Genomic DNA, 18,489 nt, shown 5'->3' with positions numbered 1-18,489 from the left:
TCAAATGTGGGGATGGCTAGAGAGACGACTCAGGTAAGAGCACTAGCTGCAGCCGGGCGGTGGTGGCGCACGCCTTTAATCCCAGCACTTGGGAGGCAGAGCCAGGAGGATTGCTGTGAGTTCGAGGCTAGCCTGGTCTACAGAGTGAGTTCCAGGAGAGGTGCAAAGCTACACAGAGAAACCCTGTCTCGAAAAACAAAACAAAAAAACAACCAAAAACAACAACAAACAAAACAAAAACAAAAACCAAAAAAAGGAGCACTAGCTGCTCTTGCAGAGGACCCGGGTTTAATTCCATGTGGCGGCTTACCACCTTCTCTAGCTCTAGTTCCAAGGAATCCAGTACCCTCTTCTGGCCTCTGCAGGTAGCAGACACATGTGATGTAGACACACAGGCAGCCAACACCCACCTCCCCAAAAAAGGAAAAAGGAAGCAGGCTGAAGAACACAGCCACTCAAGCAGAGGGCTCTACCAGTGGTCAGAACCAGATTACGTATTACTTCTCATTACTGAGCCACTCACAAAAGCTGAAAATCACCAATTCCAACAGATGGCCCTGAGAAGTCATGTTCCCAAGAAGAGACGGACTGTTCTCTGCCCAACCAGCACTCTCAGGGTAACGACTGCTGTTCTGCTCCGACACAGCACAGGCGGCGGTGATGAGCCCCTCTGGCTGACGACCATTGATTTAATGGGGGAGACTCTTTTTTTTTTTTTTTTGGTTTTTCGAGACAGGGTTTCTCTGTGTAGCTTTGCGCCTTTCCTGGGACTCACTTGGTAGCCCAGGCTGGCCTCGAACTCACAGCGATCCGCCTGGCTCTGCCTCCCGAGTGCTGGGATTAAAGGCGTGCGCCACCACAGCCCGGCGGGAGACTCCTTTTTTTGTTGCTTTGTATTGTTTTTCGAGACAGGGTTTCTCTGTGTAGCCCTGGCTGTCCTGGAACTTACTCTGTAGACCAGGCTAGCCTCAATCTCACAGAGATCCACCTGTCTCTACCTCCTGAGTGCTGGGATGGTAGCTACATGCTTTCCAGTCCTTTGCTAAAGGAGACCTTCATTTTAAAAACTGGGAAAACTTTCTCCTTACGCCCCCAAGGTGTCTACTAAGAACCCTAAGAACTGCTGGCTGGCATCTGTGGACTTAACTCCCAGTCCCCAGTACTTAGGAGCAAGCCTGCGGGTGTAGGCTGGTCAGTTGATGCCTGGGTTGGACTGGAGCATCACTTAGTGTCACCCAGCAAGTCTGGGGAGACATGGAACATTCCACACTGCTTGGTCCTGGCTGCAGGCCTGGCACCTGAGTCTAATGTGTCCCATCACCCAAATGAAAATGACTTCTGTGAGGGGGGAGGAGAACAAGTTGGGAGAAAAGCTTCGTGGCTCAACAGCAGCCATACACTTGAGAATTCATACTGGTCTTGGTAAGCAGGGACAGCCGATGTCCTCCTGCACGAGAAGGGACAGGAAGGAGACACTGCTCAGGACTCACCTTGAGGGCCTTTTCCAGCTTACTGTCCTTGTCCTTTCCTTTTTTAGATTTCTTTTTGGCCACCTCATCTGCTCCATCCACCTCGTCACCTCTTCTCTTTCTGAAAGAGATACAGGACTTAATAGGAACCAGACCTCCAGATCAACTCCCAGTGCGACCAGGCTGACATCCCCATTAGCTGCCTCCTCGATCTGCCTTCTTTCTCACTCCGCTCTTAGGGAGCTATGTAAGGTGCCCCCTCCACCAGGCGGTAGGAGCTGCTAGGACTTTTAGAACATCTTCTGCCAATGAGGGGCCTGGAGCTCACCTTAGTGTTCAGAACTAGAGCTCAGGTCACACCTGATGTTAAACCCCACATGTCGCTTACACACAAAGTGACGGGGAATTGTGGAAAAGCCAAACACAGCTTCAAGAACAGCCTAGCCGGGCGGTGGTGGCGCACGCCTTTAATCCCAGCACTTGGGAGGCAGAGGCAGGTAGGATCTCTGTGAGTTCGAGGCCAGCCTGGTCTACAGAGCGAGTTCCAGGACAACCAGGGCTGTTACACAGAGAAACCCTGTCTTAAAAAAACCAAACAGAATCAAGCCTGGAGTGAGACACAGGGCTGCTCCCCAGGCCACCAAGCAGCCCGAGTTCACCCTGGTACCTTCCAAAGCCGTGTGCTGGGGGAGGAGCACCAGGCACCATGCAGGACTAAGGTGAACACAGATGCAACAGCTCACTTAGGCGCAGGGCTGAGGGGAGGACCAGGCACACTAACCATGCTCAACACACTCCAGTTCTCCAGGCATAATGGTAGCCAGAGAATCCCACACCCTGTGCTCTAAGAGTCAAGGACATCCTAACCACTGGCCTGACTTGCTAGTTTCCCGTTCCAGAGTCACTGGTGCTGCTCGACAAGCTTGTGTTAGGATCTGGAATTGTGCAAGCTTCTTGGTGATGACAGTGGTGTAGCTACTGTTCATGAGCACAGTACACAGCTCTATGACCCTCGGCATGCTCATTAACAAGCCACCTAGATGCTAATTCCATGCGTGGGCCCATCAGTTCTGATTCCAGGACCTTCCCACTGTCCATCCATTTATGAATGGCCATGATTCTCCCAGAGATCCAGACACAGAAACATCTCTGCTGCATGACTGCAGTGATGTGAAAGACACAAAGGAGGACCTTCACAGGGTGGTAAACTGGCTAGTCACTCATGCAAGGGAACTACCTGGCTGGTCCCGTAGGTGGTCTTTAACTATCTGAAGGCTGTATGAGAAAGTGGCATAGTCTACTCTATGCTTCCACAGGCCTGAGGAAAGGAGCTGGGAGAGGTTCAGAGTGCCTGGTGAGCTGCTGGGTGAAGAGGGGGTGCTGAGATAGCAGATGTTCCAGTCTCTTTGTCCCCTGCTACTACAGGCCCACAGCTCCTGGCTTTCTGATCATCAGCAGAGGAATGGACCCCACAGGCTCTGTACTCACAGCCCACCTACCCTTCACTCTTGACCCCGGGGAGCTGCTTCTTCAGGGCTTCTTTGTCCTCCGCAGAGAGCAGGCCAAAGCCCTTGAGCTGGCTGGCACTATACTCAGGCCGGAAGCCCAGCTCCTCCCGGTTCTTGACAAAGCAAGTTGGATGGTACCAGCGGTCGATCATGCCCAGCTGCGGCTTCTCTGGGTCCAGCATCTTCTTGGACAGGCGTACCTGGCCCTGTAGGGAAAACCATGTGGTATCTAAGGAATGACTAGGCAGGATAGGGAACAGCAAGCATACAGCCTTGAGTTCAAACCAAGGCACAGGTAGCTTGAAAATATTTGGCTCTTATGCCATCAAGGGTTGTGGGGTACCCAAAGGCCCTGCACTCACATTCTATGAGGCTGACATGCTACCTACTGCATTAAAAGGGCACCTTGCACTTACAGTTTAGATGACTACCTATCCACCTGCTTAGACAAGTTAACAAGTACTAATACTTCCCCCAGGGGTGAGTTAAGATGCTGACATTGTGTGCTGGTCAGCAGTGGCCCTGCACTATTCTGTGACGGCTTCAGTGTGGCAACTTCTCCCAACGGGACTTTTCAGCCATCCTCACCCTCCCATGGACTCTGCGGTTGCTATACTTAAGGGTCCGGTTAAGCTGCAGTGATAAGCAAGAGCTGGGTCCTGCCAGGCTGCCAGGTGCATACAGTTCCTACGACTGACATTCCTAGGAGTTTCCCACCTAAGAGTGGACAGGGCTCCTGACAATGCAGAAAACTCCATCTGGGGCAGAGCAATAAGAGCACAGAGCAGGCTGGTGCTCCCTTGGAAGCAAGAGCACCATACTTTTTGCCACCAATTTTTAATGGTGAAAGGTGAGGACATTTAGCAATTACATTTTCCTCAGTTTTGTGTCTGCTACATTTGGCTCTTGAACTATTCCCAAAGGCCCTTGTGATGCTCTTGGGAGGCGGTGAAAAGCCGACTAGAAGGTTAGTTTTGGGTTGCCCTTGATATTGAGATGTTGGTCTTTTTTTTTATTAATTATGTATACAATGTTCTGCCTTCGTGTATGCCTGCAGGCCAGAAGAGGGCACCAGATCTCATTACAGATGGTTGTGAGCCACCATGTGGTTGCTGGGAATTGAACTCAGGACCTCTGGAAGAACAGCCAGTGCTCTTAACCGCTGAGCCATCTCTCCAGCCCCTGGTCTTTCTCTTTTGCACCCACTAGTTGAACAGGCCTCCCTTGCCACATGCTCCTGCCATGTGTGATGCCACCACGGGCCCCAAACCGGGCCATAGAACCATGACCCAAACATCTGAAACCTTGAGCCAACACAGACCCCTCTCTCTCTTTAGGTAGACTATCTCTGGCACTTTTACCGCACAGATACTGTGGTAAACTATCTCATACCTCTCAATACTCCAAGGACAGAAAACCCTCAACGAGTGCAAATGAATCACGGCACCAAAGACGACAATGCTGGCGAGCACAGGCACACCTTCTATCCCATTCTCAGGACAACCAGCCAGCCAGCCACTCCACCTGACCGGCTGCCAGCCTTCAGGGACAAGAACTGGTGGCAGGGAGGCTGGTCTGTGAAGTTTCTCTGATGAAACAGGAGTGCTGGAGGCCCACACAGCCCTCCTCACCTCAAACCCACCACACAGGACCTCCCTCATGCCTGCTGACTTTGCAGAGACCTATGCTGCTGCTTTCCAAGAAGACCTTTCTTCCGGGGCCCCTACCCAGGAGCACAGGACTGGGCCTGCCCAGCAGAAGAAACATTGTCATTTCTGCAAGGGTCGCCGCTTAGTTCTACCCATGGGTGCTGAGCCAGAACGTAAAGGCTGCATGATCTTTTCTCTCGAGATGGCCAATGACCCCCCACCTAAGGGGAGAACCCCAGAAGTGCAGACGCCGGACCCCAAGGGCTACCTTCTCTATCTTCTCCATACAGCCCTTGCATGTACTCCTGTTGGACTTGGCATACTCGGCTGCAAAGTCACCCAGTGTCTTCTCCGCCTTGCCGCCGCTTCCATCCTGGCCTTTGCCTGAAGAACCAAACACAGGTCACTGCTCAACTCTGCGGCCTCACAATGCCGCCCCCAGAGGCCCCCGTCTGTCTTCCTCCTCCCACAAGGACACTGTTTTGAGTGAGCACTATCAGTCTAGGTCATCTCTACTGGCCAACAACTGTGGTTACTTTGTGTTATAATTTCCAACTCAGACTTCTCATTGCTATGTGCTTTTATGACTCAAAGTTAAGTGTTGAACTGAAAAGGACATTTAACTACAGATCAAACACAAGCCTATATAAGAACTGAACACATGGCGAAGGGCTTGGGGGAGACAAAAACGGGATTTAAAGTTTATTTTACTTTACGTGTATGGGGATTTTGCTTGTGCATCTGTGTACCAGGTGCATTAGCTGGTGCCTGTAGAAGAGGGTGTTGGATCCTCTGGAACTAGAGCTATGGACACTGTGAGCACCGTATAGGTTCTGGGAATCAAACTCAGGTCTTCTAGAAGAGTTCCCAGTGCTCTTAACCACTGAGCCATCTCTATGCCCCTAGATTCATGCTGGGTGGGGTGGCACATGCCTTTTATTCAGGAGGCAGGGGACGCCTGGTCTATGTAAGGAGTTCCAGGACACCCAGGGCTAAAGAGACCCCCATCTAAAGAATAAACAGGTGGTGAGACGTCTGAGGGCAAACACCTGACAACTTTCATTGTATCCCATGACTCATGCTGGAAGGACAACACCGACTCCCACAAATTGTCTTCTGGCCTCCACATGTGACCCTTTGGCCCACATGTGAACACAACAAATAAGTCAGAAGATGGTAATATTCACAGGATAGCCTCAGGAATCTACAGAAAAGCTACTAATAAGTATACTTGGAAAATTTATAGGAAATCGGGCCAATATGCAAATATGAAAGCCATTTCCACATGTTAGAAACAAAAAATAGAGCAAGAATTAAAGCACGCAGCTATTTAAATACGTAAAATACTTCAGAGAGTACAATTTAATTTTAATACATAAACTATTTCACAGAGCCCAACCTTGTCAGAATGGACTCTCAGCCCTCTGGAACCGTAAGCCCGAATAAACACTTCCCTCTCTCAGTTGCTCTGGTCACACAGCAACAGAGAAGCAGCCGATACAGAGCCTTTCCCTGTAACAACAGGAAACCCCACACTGTCTTCCTTAGAGCTAACACAAGAAAACTTAAGCCCACACACACCATGGGTTGTGGGACATCTGTACACTGTGTGAAGCTCTATTGCTGTGGCTGGTGTAATAAAAAGCTGATTCCGGAGGAAAGGAAGGAAGAGGAGGAGGAATCCAGGCAGGCAGGAGATGCCAAGACACGGAGAGGAAACAGGAGGCGCAAGATGGAAGCGGTAACACCACGTGACGGAATGCAGATTAAATAAATAGATAAATAAATGTAATAAAAATTATAATTAAATGGAAAGGTGAGCCACAGACTGGGAGACAGCAGGGTCACAATACTTGTGTTTGGCCAGAGACCTGCACATAGAATTAAGCTGTTCAGGAACACAGTAGACATTGAAATCATGAGAAGCGGGCTGGGGAGACGGACGGCTCAGACTATTTGTTGCTCTTGTAGATGATCCAGGTTCAATTCCCAGGATCCACACATGGTGGTTGATAACTGTCCAGACACTCTAGCTCCAGGGGATCCAAAGTTCTTTTCTGACTTCCCCGGGAACCAGGCACACACGTGGTGGGCATACATACACACAGGCAAAGCATTCATATACATAAAATAAAATAAAAAATAAAGTAAAAAGAGAAAAAAGAAAGAAAAAAGAAACCATAACAAGCTACAGGCTGAGTCTCTCCATCTAAAAGGCTTGGCATCTGTTCTGGAATTCAGATTTTTTTGGAATAACTACAGATACACAAAGCATCCTAGAGACAGGATGGCTGCAGGTCCACACATGAAATCCATCTGTTTCACAGAGACACCATACATACAGCCTGAGGGGAAGTAAGTGCACACACTATTTCTAGCCTGTCTACAATTCTGACTCCAACTGTCATGGATCAGGGGCGGAATTTCCCACCTGCGGTGGTGTGCTGCTGCTCAAATTTTCGAGTGTTGGAGCACTTTAGATTTGTGGATGAAGGGACACTCAAACCTTGTCAATATTAGAAAGTCTGCTGGAGTAAACAGTCAACAACCCAGAGCCCCCAACAGAGAACTGGGTAAGGAAAGTATGGCATTCAAACAAGGAGTACAGCTCAGTAACAGGAAAGACCCAAGCACACGTCACTGAATGAAGCAGCAGAAGAAAGTACATTTACTTCCTTTCCTCTCTGAAACTAAACCAGGCACACCTAACCTACGAGGCTAGAAATCAGAATAGATGCCGGTGTGAGTGCACACTTGTCATCCCGCACCCGGGAAGCCAGGGAGGAGGACTGCTGACTGTGAGGCCCCCCCCCCCCCCCAGACAGGGTTTCTCTGTGTAGCTTTGCACCTTTCCTGGAACTCACTTTGTAGACCAGGCTGGCCTTGAATTCACAGAGATCCTCCTGCCTCTGCCTCCCGAGTGCTGGGATTAAAGGCGTGGGCCACCACCGCCTGGCGAAGATGAGGAGCTTTTTTTTTTTTTTTTTTTTTTTTTTGGAGCTAAGGATCCCAGGGCCTTGTGCTTGCTAGGCAAGCGCTCTACCACTGAGCTAAATCCCCAACTGTTTTTCGTTTTTTAAGGAAAGAATTAGCAGGTTTCCTGAGCATGAGGAAGAAAAGGTGTAGAAATCTCCCCTTGGGTAACTTCTGTGCACAGGACTGGGAAGGCAGTGATTCTGCCTCACAGTGGGAGGTAAGGCACCCATCATCCAAGCCCATCTAATGCACAACAGCAAAAGATAATGATGTGTTAATCTCAAGTTTCATCAACTGCTATAAATGCACTGACAGCGGAGAGGGGCCTAGGGGTCCGTGGGAGCACCTTGCTCTTGTGTTTCTCCCTTGTTTCCTAAAACTGCTCAAAAAAATCAAAGCCAGGCTGTTGAGACGGCTTGGCTGTGAGGGCACATGCCGTGCAAGCCTGGCAACCCGAGTTCGATTCCTGGAACCCATGTAAATAAAGGAGAGACCCAACATAGCGAAGCTGTCCTCTGGCCTCCATGTGCATGCTGTAGTGCGCGCACACACACACACACACACACACACACACACACACACACACACACACACACATAAAAAATGTAAAACCTATTAAAAACGACAAATTTAAAGGCTCCATTTCCAGTGTCTGGAAAAACAGACACCAAATCTCATGCAACAGACCATGTGGCCCAATGGGGAGCTGCTGAAGCACGAGCAGTGTGCTCTCGAACCCTACACGAGCAAGACAGAGACAGGGCTGTATTCCTGTCCCCTGCCACACACACCTGCCACGCCCCCAGCCTCTGCTGTCTTCTTGACCTTCTGCTGGTCATCCCATCGCAGCTCAGAGAAGCCGTCCACCTCGACGTCAGGCTGCCGGATGGAGTGGCCCACCTTCCAGAAGCAGGAGAAGTGGTACCAGTGTGGGACCTTTCCATCGAACATGGGCGACTGGAAGTCACAAGGCAGAGAGGGAAGGGAGATGTTAATCTCTGTAGGCACATGCCCACCCTGTCCCCAGCCCAGGCAGCCATGGGAGCCCTGTTCTCATCCCTGCGGCCTGCCTGGTGTTTGCTCATGTCACACAATGACTTACAAATGGATGAGAAACAGCTTTCCACTTCTTAAGTATTTTCCTAAAAGCTAAAAATTATGGCTGGCCACCCCCAAACCCACTGTCTCAGGAGGAGATGTTGGCCCCAGGTTCCTTTAGGGCATGAGCTGCACTTCTGACTTGCTGCACAGCCTCGTGAGAAACACAGAACATCTTCTCAGTATCCTGGCGTCCCCAGCACCCATTAGAAAAGCCAGGCAGCGGCACTTGAGCTCAAGGGTCTGGGCGGCCCAGAAATGGCTCTTAAGTGCCCCTGCAGTTAAAAATACTGAGGAACAGGCAGAGAAAGTGGGTCAGGCACAGCGAGGTCTGCATGTGAGTACAATGAACAGCTTCTGTGAGGGACAAAGAAGGGCCTGAGGGGAAGGCCTCCAGGCCTGGGGCTAGGCTGACCACTGGCTTCAGAGAGGCACCCAATGGGCCTGAGGTAAAGGTACTGTGACACTTGAGGTGCTTTCCTTCCCCATGATGCTCTGGGCCCGGTACTGCCTGTTTTAGAGATGGCGACAGTGCCTGTGATGAGGGAGACACAGGCGCTCCCCAGTTTCCTGGTGCTCTTCCTTCACAAGCCATGCCTCTGCCAACAGCAACCCTATCTCACAGAATGGAGGCGGACAGGACACCAATGCCTTCTGACCTAAGTAAGATGGCCCATGATGACTGCCTTCAAGGAAGAGAGAGGTAAAGGCCAATGAAATAAAAATATCACACCACGTTGACGCTCTAGGATGGCGTTGTAGAGAAGAGTGATATTTGGAAAAAGCATGACAAGCCAAGCATTCCAATTAACTACACCAATGAGTGGCCTCCTTTACAGATGCAAATGTAAGGCCAATGGATGCAGAGATGGCTCCAAGGTTAAGCTACTTTTTTCAGAGGGCCTGGGTTCGATTCCTAGCACCCACATGGTAATTCACACCACATGTAACCTTAGTTCCAGGAGATCTGAGGTCGTCTTCTGGCCTCTTTGGGCACCAGGCACATGGTACACACATACACATGCAGGCAAAACACCCACACACATAAAAATTAAATAAGCAAATAAAAATTTAAAAATCTAAGGCCAAGTCCTGCCTAGGTGACCCACCAGTAATTAATGGTTCCAGAGCCTGCAAAGCTCCTGGAAGCTTCTCAGAGCTCTTCAGACTTCCTCAGGTGCCTCAAGGCCCTGCGTCCTTCAGAGATGTTACTCACGGAGTCAGAATCCACCCCAATTTCATGGCTGGGGCAGGCATGATGCTTACTGAGAGTTTCAAACCTTCAGAGGAAAGATGGGGGAACTGCAAAAGATGGCCTCTAAACCAGACAACAAACGGCATTTGAGGACCCAGCTCGGCTCACACCAGGCAGCGGGTTCAGATCCTGGAAACCCTATGACGGACGGGGCGCTTCTGCCTTCCTTGGCCGTTGTATTTCCGCTAACCCACAACACTCACTCTAATATAGGAGGGCCTCCACAGGAAAACAAACAAAAACTCTTGACCACTGCAAGGACCGAGAACACCTGGGCCAAGGTCCTAAGGCGCTGGCCTCTACCTAGGAGCTAGGAAACAGGCAAGGTACAGAAGCTAGGACATGGACCTGTCAGGAACACAGCACCAGCCATGGACCAAGCAAGCGCCTCACCCAATCCTCTGCAACTATAAAGGCAAGCCAAGAACATTGCCAGCCAGGAAGATGGCCTTGCTACGCCACAGAATGCTCAAATCCTTCCTGGGTCATCCCTCCGTTTCCCAGACAAGTGGCTTCTCCCTCCCTCAGGGGCTCTGAAAACTGCTCAGAGTGACTGCTCAGAGAACAATTCTCCCACACAAATGTAAAAGAAGGAGGCATTTAAATTCCAGCACCAGAAGAAAGGTTTCTCTTTGCAGGCCCGCCCAGGCTCAGCCTACAGGACCAACTTTAAATTCAGAATTAAGCCGGTGGGTGTGGGGGTGGTAGTGGCACATTCCTTTAATCCAACACTTGGGAGGCAGAGGCAGGCGGATCTCTGTGAGTTTGAGGCCAGCCTGGTCTACAGAGCGAGATCCAGGACAGGCTCCAAAGCTACACAGAGAAACCCTGTCTCGGGAGAAAAAAAAATTAAATTCAGAACTAAACTCCTAACTACAACTGAGGAAGAGTCCCCCTTACTTTGAATAATAGTTTCGTTCACATTCTGGAAGAGGGCCTGGAATGTGGAATTATCTATGGCAGCCCCAGCCTCCCCTCTTCCTAAACGGTAGGTAGCAGGGTCATGCTTTCGAATAAGGTCTATTCTCTGGTTCACACAGTAAACCCTAAAATGCCTAATAACATATGTAAGGTCTGGAAGGAAACTGATTATTTGAAAGGCTGGGTGTGGTGGCACACACCTTTAATCTCAGCACTGGGGGAGGCAGAGGCAGGAGGATCTCTGTGAGTTCAAGGCCAGCAGGAAGACGTAGTGAGCCCATGTCTCCAAACAAAACATTTGAAAGGCAGGCAGGCCTGTATGTAAGTAAGTCCCAGCACTCCAGAGATGGAGGCCAGAGGATCTCGAAGATCAGCCTTGAAACCTTGTCTCAAACCCGACCAAACAATGGACAGACCACCCAACCAACCTACTTCGGGGGAAGTACCATTACTTCAAATTTTACTAACACCCCCCTAATAGCTGCTGTAATTAGGTTGAGGGATCCCCAACCACAAAGTGATACGAAAAATGAAAGTCCACAACACCTTCGCTTTTCTGCTTACAGTAATCTAAAAGCTGGCAAGGATGTGGATGCCAGTTCTCCCTTAAATCCAGAGAGCCTTGAGTTCTATTTATCACCCCAGAGGGTAAAGTTCAAAGCCCTCAGTGGGAAACAGGGCTCTGGACTGTTCTTCCAATTTTAGGCCCTTCCCTCTTAGCTATCTCCATCTTCCTGTCCTACTTCTGTGAATAAAGACTCTTAAGTTCCCACACTAGACTGGGGCATCTTGGGTGCCTCCTCTTCTAGCGCCCAGTTCCATCACATGTAAGGCTTATCAATTCTCCCCACACTCCCTTAACCAAGCAGAAAGGGCCCAGAGTGGGTGCCCTGTCCAGTCATGAATGCAAGCAACCAAGATGTGCCTGGCAGGACTTGGGATTTTTGTCACCAATGATAATTATAGACACTGACACAGAGCCTGGGGGACCTAGCTGCTACTTAATAAATGTATACAGAATGCATGGGAACCGTGTGCCAGGCATGCAGAACCAGGCGGTCTCTTAGCTTTCGTTCTTGCCATAATGTGAAATAACAGAAGAAAGGGGGTCCTTTGGTACCCACTGGGTGAACGTCCCCCGGTAAGGACCGAACCCCTTTGAAGGCTATCAGGCCTTTCCTGAAACACATTACAGCAGCTGGACAGCAAGGGAAATCAATTACCTTGACCATTAGCAGTGAGCTTGGGTAACCTGAAAGTATGGGGGAGGTAGAACAGGGCGCGTGAGAACTACTCTTGCAAAGACAGGCATCAGAAAACGAAAAGCTCAGGAGGCAGACACCCCTGGAACTGTTAGGGACCCTTTAACCCACCACCTCGCAGTACACATCCCAACTCTTCCATGACCATCATGGAAGCGCCGGTGAACAGACCCAGATCCGCAGAAAGCGCCGAGAAGTCGGTGACCTCGGGAAGTTTGGAGAAAATGTTATTTCCAACTAGAAATCAGGCCCAAAGCGAACGTACTGTAAAGGAACGGTACTGCTTTGCATAATTAAAACAGAAATACCGAGAGTGAACGGATGTTGAGGATAACCAAAAATAGGCTTTAAAAAAAAAAAAAAAACAAAAAAAAACCCCAAACTCCAAACCCCTCACAAGCCAGTCCTCTTTATTCATGTAGGGGAAAAAAAACAATCTTCCAGGACAAGGTAGGCCCAAATCAGAGCAGCTTCAAAGACCGAGAGCACATCCTCCACCCCCACCCCAAGAGAAGGCAGTGAAATAAACAAGAACTCTGCGACCATCCGGACCCAGCGAAGAGGCCCCTTGTTTTTACAAAGCCAGGGGCACCGCCAGCAGCTCTTACTTCCCGGGCTTTTCTTGCAGGGTCAGCGCAATCACCCGGAAGGGGTCGGCGCGGTGGGCCTCAAGGACCGCGGCAGCAGCGCCGCGGGCCTTTCCCGCCCTTCTCCCCCGGTTCCAGTGGGCCGCAGCGGGAGCGCGGCGGCCCCGAGCCCTAACAGCGCCGTCCTGCGCCCCCGGCCCGGCCCCGCCGCACCTGCACCATGATGGCCATGCGGAGTGAGTCCTTGGGGATACTCTCGCTGCATTTCTTGCAAGAGGCGCGCCCGCTCTTAGCGTACTCCACTCGGTAAAGCCTCTCCGAGGCCTCCGCCATCCTTCTGCTCGTGCCGCAGCGGCCGCCAGACGCCGCCGCCGGTCCGCCGGGAGAGCTAACGTGTCGGTTCCCCGCAAGCGTGCGGCGCCGCCTCCGCTCGGGATAGATTGCTGATGCCTGGCGGCGGGACCGCCCCCAGGCCCGCGCGTGGGGGCGGGGCCTCTGCTCATGGGGCGGGGCTTCGGCACGCGTCTTGGGGGCCGGGGCGGGGGCGGCGGCGGGTGGGTGGGTTGCGTTCCAGCGCGACTGCGCCTGTGCGCGCTTGTCTCCCTGCCTCCGGGAAGGAGCAATGGCCCGGGGCCGGAAGAATCCGACAGGGGCTATCCCTTTTGTCGGTTTGTCCCAGAAAGGCTTCCTTGCTCTCTAAACTACTTCCACTTCACCCCCTCCCTCTTGTTTTTCTAGGTCTGTGTGAGAGCATTCTGGTCTGCAGCCTCCAGACTGCTGGCACAGAAAACCAACCAAAGCCTAAACTTTTCATTCTTCGTAAACTGAAATGCACAACTGTAAATTCCAAGAGAATGAACAGTGCCTGTGACTGTTGGCAATAATTGCAGCAGATGTTTTCAAATCATACATTCGGAGAGACCTCAAAATATTTAAGGTTATCACCAGTTGAAGTTATGGTAATCGTTAAACTTGCTGCTGTTAGATCTTGTTATTTAATGTAGCACTACGATTTTTAACATAATTGGGTCTTTTTTATTTTTTATTTTTTTAATAATTGTATGTGTGTGATGCAGGGTCTCATTATATAGCCCTGGCTGGCCTGGGACTTGCCATGAAGATGAAGTTGGCTTCAAACTCACAGAGATCCCCTTACCTCTCTGCCCTAAAGTGTGGGTAAACTCTCTGCCTGGCAGCAAACTGGTTGGTGAGCTGTGGCCTGCTTGCCCATGAGTCGTTCTGATTCAGCAGGTATGAATTGGCTCCAGGTGCCTTCTGTGAGCTGCTTCTGATCTTCTAACCAGTTATCAGTGAGACCCTGCTGTGGCAGAGAGAGATAGGTCACATGGCTGTTCCCTAACCTAATCCAGGTGGTAGCCCACTCCCCACCCCCTTGCCTTGTATCCAGTCCTACGTTTATCCAGCAAATGTCTCCAAACCAGGCAGGCTAGGCGATCCCAGACTTAAAAAACAAAGTCTCACAGAACAAATTACAATGTGTGAATTACAGGGGAGGTTCTGCCTGTATGAATGTTTATGTGTGTGCATGTGCATGTGCTTTTGGAGGCCAGAAGTTTTTGTATCTCCTGGAACTGGAGTTACAGATGAGTGTGAGCGGCCATGCAGGTACTGGGAATCGAACCCAGGTCCTTTGAAAGAACAGCCAGTGCTTTTAATCACCGAGTTACCTCTCCACGACCTCCCCCTTGTAATAGTTTTTTTAAAACTTACAAACAATTGCATTTACTTGGAAGTGTTCAGAATGTCTACAAAATAGCTGCAACTTTCCCATTACAAAGAGATATTCAGTGAACAGTGCAAATATTTCATTTGTTCATTTGTTATGGATGATGGTGGTGGTTTATTCATCATCAGCTCTGTCTGCAGAAATGCAGAATTTGATGTGACAGCTGCTGCAAGCCATTACTGCCTTGACTTCCCCACCGTGATGGACTAAGGTGGTGACATTTTATCTGTGTACCCTAATAAAGCTTATCTGAGGATCAGAGGAAAAAGCCAGCCACTATAGTAAACATAGAGGTCAGGCAATGGTAGCACACACCTTTAATCCTAGCATTCGGGAGGCAGAGATCCATCTGAATCTCTGTTGAGTTCAAGGCCACACTGGGAACAGAGCCAGGCATGGTAGCACACGCCTTTAATTCCAACATTAGTTAACCATAAAGGTCTGGAGGTCTGTACAGACAGATAGGAATTGACAGAGCTGGGCAGAAAGAGGAAGTGATGTAGCTGGGTGGAGAGAGGAAGCGAGATTGCAGGGCACAGAAAGGCATATAAGCGTGTGTATATACAGGAAGTAGCTCACTCTGGAGGCTGAGGACCAGGAACTAGATGCTTTTAAGCTTTTAGGCTTTTTAGCAGCAGTTCAGCAGAGACGCTTTTGGGTGAGGACTCAGAGGCTTCCAGTCTAAGGAAAGAGGATCAGCTAAGAAGTTGGTGAGGTGAGGTTGGCTGTGGCTTGTTCTGTCTCTTTGATCTTTCAGCATTCACCCCAATATCTGACTCTGGGGTTTTTTTTTTATTTTATTTATAAATAAGACCATTTAGAAATTCGTCTTATAGACTAACAGTGAGTAAAATAAGCCCTTCTCCATAATTTGCTTCTGTCACATTGTCGTATCATAGTGATGAGGCAGGAAACCAAGACAATTAGCTTAAAGTTTTTTCTAAATTATATATATTATAAATTACACATATGTATACACATACACACACGTATTTTGGAGATAAAGTCTCATGCATTCCAGACTTACCTCAACCTTGCTGTGCAGCCAAGACTGTCCTTGAATTCCCAATCCTGCCTCCTACCTCCCAAGTACTGGGATTATAACTGTATGTCACTCTGCTTAGCTATTAATATTATTAAGAAAAATTCCAAGTTTTTTAGATTTATTTTTATTTATGTATATGTGTGTGTGATTGTGTGGCTATATACCACATATGTGTAGGTGCCCTCAGAGGCTAAAAGAGGGGGTCAGAGCCTATGGAATTAGAGTTCTAGGTGGCTGTGAGTTGCCCAGTGTGGGTACTGGGAACTGAATTTAGGTCCTCTGTAAGAGCAGTTCTGCTCTTACTTGCTAATTCATCTCTCCAGGCCCCTGTTTTTATTTTTTAATATACTTCTCTCTCTCTCTCTCTCTCTCTCTCTCTCTCTCTCTCTCTCTCTCTCTCTCTCCACGGAATCTCACTATGTTGCCCATGCTGGCATCAACTCCTGGTTGAATGATTCTTTTGCCTCACCATATGAGTAGCTGGGACAACAGGTGGACCACTGCATCCAGCAACACTGAAAATCTTATATACGTCACTGTTTTTTTGTTTTTTTTGTTTTGTTTTTTGCTTTTCAAATTTCTCTGTGGATTTCCTGTAGTCGTTTTTGCTATTAAAAAATTTCCCCATGCTATTTAGTTAAATTTTACAGTTTTAAAAAGACTTATTTATTTTTATGTTATATGTATGAGTGCTTTGCCTACATGTATGTATGTGCACCATATGCTTTCCTGTAGAGGCCGGAAGAGAGCATTAGATCCCCTGAATCTGGAGTTATAGATAGTGTGAGCTTCTGTATGGGTACTTGGAACCAAATCTGGGTTCTCTGGACAAGAAGCAAGAGCCCTTGACCTCTGAACCATGTCTCCAGCCTCCAGTTTTGTGGGTTTAAAATGATGTCTATTGTCTTTTTATTTCCCTTGTTTGCTCTTTACTTCTGAATGCTCTTTCCCATGCTTTGTGTTGTCTGCGTTCTTTTTTTTTTTTTTTTTTTTTTTTTTGGTTTTTCGAGACAGGGTTTCTCTGTGTAGCTTTGCGCCTTTCCTGGAACTCACTTGGTAGCCCAGGCTGGCCTCGAACTCACAGAGATCCGCCTGGCTCTGCCTCCCGAGTGCTGGGATTAAAGGCGTGCGCCACCACCGCCCGGCGTCTGCGTTCTTAAAAGGGCGAGACTAGCGGCACAAAGCTCTATGATGAAGGAAGAAAAGGATGGTCCACGGAGCTTGGGCTGCTGGATTGGAGTGGCCCTGTGATGTGGGAGGCCACGCCTGCTGTTCCCCAGCAGCCTCCGCCACACATTGCCGTCTCCTTTGTCCTCCTGATGTCAGACAAGAAGTGTTGGTTGTTGTTGTTTTTTCTTGCAGTGCTGGGGACGGGGCCGAGAACTTCATGTGTACTAGACAAATTTTATTGCTGAGCGATGGCCCAGGCCAACAGCCTTATTGTCTTTCTAAAAATTATTCTATTATTATTATTTTGTGTGTGTGTGTGTGTGTGTGTGTGTGTGTGTGTGTGTGTGTGTGTATGTCATGGTGTGTGCATAGGGGTTAGAAGACAATTTGTAGGAGTTGGTTCACCCCTTCTGTCATGTGGGTCCTGGGGATTGAACTAAGATCATCAAACTTGGCTTAACTTGCTGAGCCATCTCACTGGCTAGTCATGCAGGTATATTTTAATATATGAATTACCTTGTGTTCTTAGCCCTTAGCCTAGTACCTGGCATGTGATAGATAGTCAATGAAAATTTACTGCATGAACAAATGATGCATATATAACTATGTACAAAGAAGGTGCACATTTTTTTTTTCATAGAATGAAAAATCAGGACAGATCCCCAAAGACATGCTGAAGAGTGGGGACCACTGTGTGGTGCCATTGTTAGCTAGTTAATTCCATTTATCCCGGGCAGGCAGAGCCCAGCCCTGTTCCAAGGGCTCTACCCACGTGGACCAGTATCTACTGAGCACATTTCTCACAGAGCAAATAAACCTAGTTATTTTAAAACACAAGGCCAACATCATGAAACTCACAATTGCCTCTGAAAATTATGTTCCCTTCCAAGCCTACGCAGAAGTCCTGGCTGCTGATTTTCTGTTAAGAGTGGAGCTTGGTTGTGTGGGCATAACCACCCCAGGAAGAAGTAACCGGGGCCCACAGCCCATCTGAAGGCTGATGGATGAGGGGACCTACCTGGTCACATGAGTCCTTCCCCTCCAGTCCCTCCCGTGATGGCGAAGCTAGGGGAGACGCACATCCTCCTAGCTAGTTGGAAAACCTTCCTCCTCATTTGCTCAGCACTGGCAGGGGTCGTATAAAAATAAGACCTTCTTGTCTTTTTGACAGCCACACATACAGGAGGATGGGAAAGAAAATGCAGACCGTGCCCCAATCCAAGAGGGAAATAGTTTCACCAAACCAAAGTTACATTACAGCCCAGCTGGGAACCCTTGTGTTTATGAAGCCAAGTTCCTTTGTTAATGGTTACATAAGTCTAATCAGGGTGTAGATTTCTCAACTGTATTCACACACAGGCGCTTTTCAATCGCTGTGATTTATTTTTCAATAACACTTCCTTTTAAAAAAAATAGCTTCAAAATTCTGTCATCCTTCTCTCTATGTAATTTCCAAGGGCAGAAAATTTCAACTAGAATTAAGTAAACACATGTAATTTCACATTTTAAGACTTGATTTTTTTTGAATTACAGTTGAATGTTATTGCAGTATGATTTATTTGACATATTGAGAAATAATTGAGTCAGATCTTGTTCCCTGGAAGACAGTTACATGCAGCGAAATCTCCAGGATTTTAAAACAGAGAAGGATTGTGGAGGTCTGGTGGGGGGTGGGAGTGGGAGGCACACAGCTAGAGCAGCCTGGGATGAACGCCGAGTGCCTGTGCTATCCTCAGCGACCCTGTGAGGACATGATTCATTCATGAGCTGTGGTCAGTGTTCTGAAAGGTATAGTCTACACC

The 18,489-nt window shown here is 48.8% G+C and overlaps 1 protein-coding gene across 1 annotated transcript in view; it reads right to left on the bottom strand.

The window, feature by feature from the left end:
• Parp1 (poly(ADP-ribose) polymerase 1) overlaps positions 1-13,170 on the bottom strand; it is a 36,861-nt gene extending 23,691 nt beyond the window's left edge. Inside the window, exons 1-5 of the mRNA XM_052737802.1 lie at positions 12,939-13,170; positions 8,394-8,559; positions 4,895-5,010; positions 2,969-3,183; positions 1,491-1,590 (exon numbers count right to left, since the gene is read on the bottom strand). Coding sequence (XP_052593762.1) covers positions 1,491-1,590; positions 2,969-3,183; positions 4,895-5,010; positions 8,394-8,559; positions 12,939-13,058 — 717 coding nt within the window. The 5' untranslated portion in view covers positions 13,059-13,170. The remainder of the gene's footprint in view (positions 1-1,490; positions 1,591-2,968; positions 3,184-4,894; positions 5,011-8,393; positions 8,560-12,938) is intronic.
• Positions 13,171-18,489: the final 5,319 nt, after the last annotated feature.

The sequence above is a fragment of the Peromyscus californicus genome, unplaced genomic scaffold (assembly GCF_007827085.1).
Source record: "Peromyscus californicus insignis strain IS unplaced genomic scaffold, ASM782708v3 Scaffold_14__1_contigs__length_90479793_seg_2, whole genome shotgun sequence".
Taxonomy (NCBI): domain Eukaryota; kingdom Metazoa; phylum Chordata; class Mammalia; order Rodentia; family Cricetidae; genus Peromyscus; species Peromyscus californicus.
This window is presented reverse-complemented; position numbering and strand designations above follow the sequence as displayed.